General features: G+C 32.3%; 1 protein-coding gene across 1 annotated transcript; it reads right to left on the bottom strand.

Moving 5' to 3' along the window:
• Positions 1-254: 254 nt before the first annotated feature.
• LOC132758608 (uncharacterized) lies at positions 255-9,652 on the bottom strand. Its single transcript, XM_060750299.1, has 3 exons — positions 9,446-9,652; positions 5,630-5,716; positions 255-1,573 (listed from the first exon to the last, which is right to left on the bottom strand). Exons 1-3 carry the CDS (start codon positions 9,482-9,484, stop codon positions 758-760), a joined length of 942 nt encoding a protein of 313 aa, XP_060606282.1. The 5' UTR covers positions 9,485-9,652; the 3' UTR covers positions 255-757.
• Positions 9,653-9,661: the final 9 nt, after the last annotated feature.

Here is a 9,661-nt window from a genome sequence, read left to right as displayed (position 1 = left end):
GAAGAAATCGGCGAGATAACCGGACTTGTAGATTAGGTATAAGTATGCAGGCGAATCCAGAATGAGATTTGGCTTGTACATGTGATAAGGATTACTTTAAAATATCAAAATAAGACAAAAATATTGCGCTAATTTTCACTTACTTATTTTAATTATTAAATTTTGTCATAATTTTTACTTATAACCTTAAGCGTTAGATAGTGCCTCTAAAGCGCATTCGTAACAAAGCACAAAAAATCGATAGTAAAAATTTTATTAAGCTTTTGAAATGTAACCGACAACTTTTCCTACATAAAAACTACAATATATAATTCACTTTAATACGGAAAACAAGAACACAAAAGAAAGGCAGCGTTCAATGAACACAACCCCACACGACCAAGCAAAACATAATCTGCAATCTATTCAAAACAATTAAACATTAAAAGTCGAGATCCCACTACCATAAAATGACTTCAGTATGGCGAAAGTTCTTTCAGCTTTTCTTATATTTCACTCGTAAGGGATGATTTAGTGCAATAATGGGAATAAATATTTTAATGAAATGTAGTTACAATTTCTCTTAAGAAATGACAATAAATATTTGTAGAAATTTATAATACCTTTATTTAACACAAGGTTTTTAACAAAACGAGTATAGTATATAAACATAAGTGTGTATTAATAATTTCTGTAAGCTCAAAAGCTAATTCTTAAAGGAACTCAACTGAGATTTTTTGATATACTGAAATTGATTTTTTTTGTATTTAAAAGGACTTTAGCATGTTATATTGAAAATAATATGAAATATTGTCAGGCATCCTATAATAAGATGATTCAAGTCGTCAGTTTCACTCCCATGAATAATATTCGGTCCATGAATGAAGCAAACAACTTGATTTGGATCAAAATTGACTTGTGGGAAATAGTAAACATTTTCCTTGTCTACCAAATATTCTTTATTGTCTTTCTGTACACTAATTACTGAATAGCCATCATTGAAAACATTGTATTCTTCAAGATCATCTTTTGCCAAAGACATAGCAGTTCTGTATGATTTAATGAAAATGGAACTTCCTGTATCAGCATATACAGATTGTGTTTTTTTCTCATATGATATTTCCAGCAACCCAGCTTTAATGTTGTTTACAAGAAAACACGGACTTTCTTCTTTTGTTTTTAAACATTTATCTGTATCCGATTCTGATTTGATTTTCGTTCTTAAGTATAAATGACACTGAGATGGGTACAGTCCATAAGCTTTAACATACTCTGTGAAGCAACAGGGCAGATCATTTCTGTCTGTGAAGCCTGAAATTTCTTGTCCAGAAGCTGTGACAAGCGTAACAGCCATTTCCTCTAATAAACCAAACTTGCTTTTGCCATCCTTAAAGTAAAATGCTTTCCCTTCTACGAGTATTTCATCTACTGTTACTTCTTCATCAGAATTCTTGTATATATATCGTGTACCACCTCCATTCCTTTGCATAACAATTCTGTATTTCCCTTTGCTAAAATGTTGCCAACCTATGGGCACCTTGTATTCTGACCTCCTTCCACGCCCACGATCACTTCTAGTATAAGGACTCGTGTGCTAAAAACAGAATAATATTTAGTTTATAAATTAAAGAAGCCATGTAAATATAATTTATCATTACTTATTTCTATACTTTTATTTGTTGTTACTAAATTGTTATTTGTAAGGAGTTATAGATCTATTATAGACTTGGTTAATTGCAACAATGGCAAAAAGGAGAACAAAGAAATTATTCTAAAAATGTTATTTTAAGTCATGTTTTCAGTATGTATATATTAAATTGAATTGTTCATTACTGCTTCATAAAAAAACTATAATATAGTTGTAGCTATCATTACTTGGTCTTACTTGTTTCATCTTCATTAATATCATTTAATATAAGTTCTTAATAGACTGCATACATCACATGACCAAAGTAAATATATGTTTGTCCATATAGCAAACGACAACCATAAATACCAATCTTGATCAAATTGATTATGTTGAAATCAAGATAAATTCAATATTTGCTGTCACAAAACTGGGTGGTGACCCTGACCTATATTCTTTCCAAGTTTCCAGGTCTTAGAAAAGTAATGATGCAACAAGAAAATCATGCATGAAATTATAATATTATCACCAAAATTAACTGAGGGTGATAAACCTTTTCTGACTTTTTTCAAATTTGAATATGTTACAAAGACCTGCAGATTTGAACAAATAACCTTAAAGGTAAATGTTATCTGAAGGTGAAGGTCTTGCTCAAATTGCTTAACATATCAGTTTGTCAAAGGTACTCAATTATGATTAGCATCTGTCAAGTATTTTCATAGTTCTGACAATTTGCGCAATTCAATGAATTGGCCTTGATGCCCAAATTCCTATATGAATCATTCATTATGTGCAATTTGTCAACAGTGTTGTTTAGTCTCAGAATGATAAATAATAATTCAAATAAGAACAATGCAGCATTACATTTAGCAAAATTCAAGAATTAACCTCTAAAGTTGAAGGCCATATAAATGTCAGGATCAAGTTCAGATTGATCAAACTATAGGTACTTTTTAAATGGGTGTTAAGCATGAACATATCAAACACTTTACAGACATGTTTTGGTCAATTTTAGCAAATTCAATCTCGTGATCAATTACATCAAGTCTGTTTTCTTGTAAACGTCAAGTTCAGTTGGAATATGATAATGGCATCGAGCATTGTTATAACAATATTTTTGCCATTAAATGCAAAATTCAGGCAATATTTCACAAGTGGACCTAAAATATAAATCAATGTCAAATTTAGTTTGGGATACTGGAAGCTCTTTTCCTAAGAGTTATTGTTTTAAGTAAGAAGACAATCCAATCATTAATAACAAATAATGAATATGTAAAGTAATAAATTCTATTACTTAAAGTTTTAAAAGAGCATAATTCTAGTCAAAACAAGCAATTATCATAGTATTGCAAGCAATCCATAAGTCCCCTACCGGTTAGAACCCCAGCAACATTCTGATGGGCCATTGGCCATTCAATTTTACCAGTGAATGAACTAAAATCTTTTGAGTTCTAAGTTTGTCTATATCCCAGTAATGTGTTAAGTTTCCCTGCCTTAGTAAGTAAATTATATTTATACAACCTTGTCATATTATTATGATGTGGGATTTTAAAGTAAATCCTATTAGGAATGAAGAAGTTGGAGTAAAAAATACCAATTTCTCGAAAAAAATCTAAGTTCAAGGGGGACATAATTCTGAAAATAGTCATGCTAGAGTATTTAACCTTCTCAAAAATGTTGAGTGATAATAAGTCACATATAAAAATATTATATGAAGTTTGAAGTAGATACATTAGGAAATAAAGAAGTTATTTAAAAAAGACAACATTATTTTTCATAAAAATTCTAAGTTCAAGGGAGGTAATACTGATAATTTTTGTGCTAGAGTTGTAAACCTTGTCGCATATGATGTGGATGATGACAAGAAACTTATATTTAAAGTTTGAAGTAAACACCTTAAGAAATAAAGAACTTATGGTGAAAAAGCTGAAAAATCTAAATCAGAAATCTTGAAATTCAGGCTATTTGTTGCCATAGCAACCAGAATTTTCAACATAGGAACAAAAGGAAAAGACGTGCATAATTTCCATACTGCCATCTATCTATATATTAAGTTTCATAAAAATATTTTTAGTATTTTTTGCGTTGTCGCGGGATCCAGTTTTGTGGACGGACTAACAGACAGACAGACGGACGGAGGGTAAACCTTAAGTCCCCTCCGGTTAAACCGGTAGGGGACTAATTAAGACCTATTACTTAAGACCTATTACTTAAGACCTATTACTTAAAATTTATTACTTAAGACTTATTACTTAAGACCTATTACTTAAGACCTATTACTTAAGACTTATTACTTAAGATTTATTACTTAAGATTTATTACTTAAGACTTATTACTTAAGATTTATTACCTATCATTAAAGGTGTATAAATGTATATCCATATTGGCTGTGTAACCTAGTTTTTCTAGTAACCTAGTGTAACCATATTTGACACTGCCCTAGAAATCATCAGCACAACCTTTCACACCAATTTCCAGGATATTTTGACTGAAACAGTAGTCTCTATAGTGTTTTCCATATTGGAAACCTATGGCCATCCAGGCTGGGGCCAATTTTGACAATTTTAAAATAATTGGTGACACTAAACCTCTTTAAAAAGCATATTCATTTCCCAAATGAACTAACTTTTGCAAATACGAGGGGTGTTCAAAAAGTTTTGAGACTAATGTGCTTCCGTAGAAAATTACCATTCAATTTGCACGAAATTTACGAGATCTTATTGTTAGGCTTTCGATGACAATTGAGTAAAATTTCATTGAAAACAAATCATGCGTTTAAAAGTTATTGTGTATTATTTATCATATACTCGTATACACTGGTCATTTGTACATGTAAATATGAAACCTAGTGAAAAATTAGAGATTCGAGGATACATAAAAGTGCGGTGTAGTTTAGGAATTACTGCTGAGAAGATTCTGATTGAAGTGCATAGTCACTTTGGAATCAATAGTGTTTCGAAAAGCACTGTGTACAGGTGGTTCAAAGCATTCACCAATGGATTGGATAATGTCAAAGACAGGAACCGTTCTGGCAGACCTCAGGCAGCAATCACTTCCAGAAACATTGCTGCTGTGAAAAATCTAATAGAAGATGATGCTCGGTACACGGTACGTGAGATAGCTTATTATCTGAACTTATATCAACGGGTACCATTCAGAGCATTCTGACGAAGGAATTGAATCTAAGAAAAGTTTGTGCAAGATGGGTACCCCATCTCCTGACCGAGGACCAGAAAAAGGAAAGAGTGCGTCTTGCGAAAGAAACATTGAAAAAAATCAAAAATCTCAATTCAAGGAAAATAAATGAACTGATTACGGGAGACGAAACATGGATCTGCTATTTTGAGCCCCAGAGACGCATAAACAACAAGCAATGGCTCCGCAAGGACCAACCTAGACCCACCATTGCTAAAAGGACTAAGAGCGCTAAAAAAGTGGTGTATGCGGTTTTCTTTAATTCGCAAGGCCCTGTGGTACAAGTTGCAGTTCCAGGAGGGAAAACTGTCACTGGAAAGTTCTACCGGGATAAGATTTTGAAACGTGTCAAGGCGTTTTATGAAAATCGTCGCCCAAGAACTGGTTTAAGAGGTTTGTACCTCATTCATGATAACACCTTATCTCATAAATGTGATATAGTACAAAGGTTCATCGAGGAAGAAAAAATTGTACAAGTGAAGCATCCCCCTTATTCTCCCGATCTAAGTCCGTGCGACTTTTTCCTCTTCCCCGAAGTCAAGAAACGGCTTTCTGGACGGCGTTACGCATCACGCAGTGCGCTGGGAAGTGCGCTCTACCAGTGCCTTTTGGGTATCCCCAAGGGGAACTACTCTGACGCTTTCCGGAGGTGGATAGATCGACTTCAGAAGTGTATTCGGGTTCATGGAAACTATTTTGAGGGATTAAAATAGAAAAAAAATTGATATATATCGTTGGTTTTATTTTATTGCTACAGTCTCAAAACTTTTTGAACACCCCTCGTAATACATAAATAACAAATTCTGAGAATTTTACTTTCCATCATACCTTTGAAAGAGATTGCCTTTCAGTTTTTTTAGTGGCCTTTATGCTTTGTACTAGCTGCTGTAACTTCTGTTTCCGCTTTGTACGATCCTGCAAAGCATAAAAAATACTTTACTAACTATTTCTTATCTTTAAAGGTGATTCTTTACCTTGTCTGATACTAAATAAGGTTTATACACTGCCACCCTGCTATAAAATTAGCCCCATTTTAATGCCAAGTCCATTATAATGCTCAAAGAACAAACTTGGTAAAGATTTACAATGTGATCTTTGTGTTGACATATCATTTATCAATCTAACATTTTATTCTGAATATATACACACTATTTATTGCAAAAAACAATACTTATGGTACTTTTCCTTATTCATACATCCAACATCAAGTATCATTTCAATGTGTTCTTTGTATGTATGCAGTCTTTTCAACTTTTAATCTTCAAACTTTCTATTAAGCTATCACTCAGAATAAGTGTAGACATATTATCATCTGCTCTGCAATATACGCCCGAATTTATTGCAGGAGGCCACATTAGAAAGAAAATATCAACAACAGATAATCAATCTTATTTAATGAAAATCTAAAAGAGGATGAGTTTAAATAAAAATGAGAGGAAATATCGGTATGCAAAATGATTTTTAAGTACACAAAAGACAAAAATAATAATAGAAGAAAATGGAACTTATGTACTGTTTTAGCTTATCTCAGTTGTTCTATAATAATGACAGTCACATTATGATAGTTTTCTTCTAATGGTTAATTCTTTAATTGTTAATAAATAAAAGTAGATGAACAGTTTGTTTGTTGGTGTTATTTTGCTATGTTGGGGATTTTTTTTAATTGGGAAACAAAGAGGATATTTTGGATTTGGAATTGGGCCTGATCCTGGCTAGTGGTGATAGGACAAAAAAGCTTTGTATTATAAGTGACCAAATATTTTGAGTGGATGTCAAAATGTAAATTTGTTTACATTTTGCTATATCTAAGGTAAATTATGTATTACACTTCAAGCACATAATTATCTCTTTCCAAGTAATTTGCTAACATGCACTAAATCCATTCTTACATTACCAAACAAATTTTGCACTTTTTTGAAACAAATATTTGTTTTCATATCTGAGGAATATGCTTTTAAAGTAAATAAGATAATGGTAAAAAGAAGTCGCTACAATAAAGATCTTTTTGAATATTAAAGGATTATCTTAAATATTTTAAAATATTTAAAGTGACATTATGCCCATCCAAGAGTATATAGTGAGTGAACGGATAAAGATCAAAATAAGTTTTCATTTTGCCATAATACCTTTTAATTTAAACATTAAGTGCACATAAACAATAAATAACACACAGATCCAAACAAAATTTCTGTAAATATCCATTAGAACTTACCCATAACACTTAGTTAACAAGAGGGCCATGATGGTCCTAAAGTCGCTCACCTGTATATAGGCCCCCGGAGCGGGGCCAGTTTAAACCCCAGGGCTTTTATTTGAACAAACTTGGTAGACACGCATTAGAAAATGTTTCATGCTAAACATCTAAGGTCTAGCTTGTTGGGTATTTTAAAAGAAGTTTTTTTCTTTACACATATAGTTAAAAACAATAACACACCTGGGGCAGGGCCAGTTTTGACCCCAGGGCTTTTATTTGAACAATCTTTGTAGACACTTACTAGAAAATGTTTCATGCTTAACATCTGAACTCTAGCTATTCAGGTTTTTTCAAAGAAGATTTTTAAGTTTTTGCTATACACATATAGGGAAAATCAATGTCCCCTGGGACGGGGCCAATTTTGACCCCAGGGCTTTTATTTTGACAAACTTTGTAGACACTCACTAGAAAATGCTTCTTGCTTAATATCTAAACTCTAGCTATTCGAGATTTTTCAAAGAAGATTTTGTAAGTTTTTGTCTTACACATATAAGGAAAATGTTGACCCCGGGGCGGGGCCAATTTTGACCCCAGGGCTTTTATTTCAACAAACTTGGTAGACAATCACTAGAAGATGTTTCATGCTTAGTAACTAAACTCTAGCTATTTTTTTTTTTTTTTTTTTTTCAAAAAAGATCTTTTAAGTTTTTGTTATAAACATATAAGGAAAATGAATGACCCCCGGGGCCGGGCCAATTTTGACCCCAGGGCTCTTATTTGAACGACCTTGGTAGACATCCATTAGAACATGTTTCATGCTAAATATCTTAGCTCTAGCTCTTTGCATTCTTTAAAAGATTTTTTTTAAAGTTTTTACTATATGCATATAGGGAAAATCAATGACCCCCTGGGGCGGGGCCAATTTTGACCCCAGGGCTTTTATTTGAACAAACTTGGTAGACACCCATTAGAAGCTCTTTCATGCTAAATATCTTAGCTCTAGCTCTTTGGGTTCTTTAAAAGAAGATTTTTTAAGTTTTTACTATATATATGCATATAGGGGAAATCAATGACCCCCTCGGGCGGGGCGAATTTTGATCCAAGGGCTTTTATTTGAACAAAATTGGTAGACACCCACTAGAAGATGTTTCATGCCAAATATCTAAGCTCTAGCTCTTTGGGTTTTTAGAAGAAGATATTTAAAGTTTTTTCTTTTGGTTGCCATGGCAACCAGAGTTCTGCATGGAATGGAATTCTTTGAACAACTTTGTTAAGGCTTCAAACAAGGAACATCCCTGTAATGGTATATAGGAAAAAAAAATTCAAATTTTTTTTCTTACACTCAACCCAAAATAGTTATTTTGATGGTTTTTTTTTTCAATTTTTTTTTGTTTTTTTTTTTCAATTTTTTTTTAAAAACTTCATTTTTTTTATATGGGCAACAAGACTGGACGAGCACCTGTGTATATAAACGTTCATGCACCGAAGGCGAAGAACTGGGAAAATTAATCTGAGAAGTCTGAAAATACACAAGCAAACGACTTGCAAGCTCACAACCGCATGTATATGTCAACAAACTTAAAAGAATACTTACAATAAAACTGGCAAGATGATAAAATGAGTTGTTGAGATATTTTATCAAGTTTTATTTTACAAATGGCATCTTTGAAATAAAGGGAATTAACTAATGAATTTCACGAATTCGAAAGCCTACCTAAACGCCGTTTTCCGGTACTTTCCGTACATAGCTCTGGGGAGTGTAATAATGAACTTTTATGGTTTTGGCCTTTCTTGAATTAAAGTGAAATAAAAAAGTTATTTCTTTGTAAGATTATATAATTAAATAACATTGTACTGTATGAATAATTCCATACAAAAAGTAAAGTAAATACACACATTTACGCAGAAAATATCTCTATTTATTATGGAAGATGTCACAATGACTGTTTTAATTTAATTGATTTTCATTATAAACATTTTTTTTGAAAATATGCACCTGATATTTTTGATCTGAAATGGTAAAATAATGAAGAAAAATAGAAATAATATGTAAGTGTGTTATGTACTTCATTTGGTACACAGCTAAATCCATAACGTACCGGAAAACGGTATTTAGCTAGGTTTTCGAAAAGGTCAAATCCAATACACTTAAAAACTTTCTCAAGGCTTTACTTAACAGAATGGGATGCTTTAATTATAATCAGGAACCTAGATCAAATAATATATGAAATAAAGGTCGCTGTTTAATTGCCGCAGATAGTCAGAATACTAGATCTAAAATGGCCCTGTACCTACTGCTGTAATCGGGACATTTCTTTTTTCAACAAAATTGAGAACAAGAAAAATTGTTTCCTACTTAACGTCCACAAAAAGGTTTCAATAAAGTAGAAATTATTCTAAACAGCGTGCAGTTACATTTAATTATTGACTTATTAATGTATCATACATACCATCTGTAACTGATCCTCAACTTCATCCTTTTCGGTCATCGCCTCAATTAAAACATCTTGTTTCTCCCGCCAAATATAGCGCGGTTCAGATAATATGTAAATAATAAGTCATAATCTTTAAATAATAAGTTATAAGTTATAGATAATAGGTAATAAGTAATAAATTTTAAGTACTAAATTTTAAATAATAAATGTCCCTCCAGGGCTTCCGTAAGA

This window comes from Ruditapes philippinarum, unplaced genomic scaffold, assembly GCF_026571515.1.
Source record: "Ruditapes philippinarum isolate M1 unplaced genomic scaffold, ASM2657151v2 ctg1417_1_1_1_1, whole genome shotgun sequence".
NCBI classification, from domain to species: Eukaryota; Metazoa; Mollusca; class Bivalvia; order Venerida; family Veneridae; genus Ruditapes; species Ruditapes philippinarum.
Note: the sequence above shows the minus strand (reverse complement) of the source record. Positions and strands in the feature narration are given on the sequence as shown.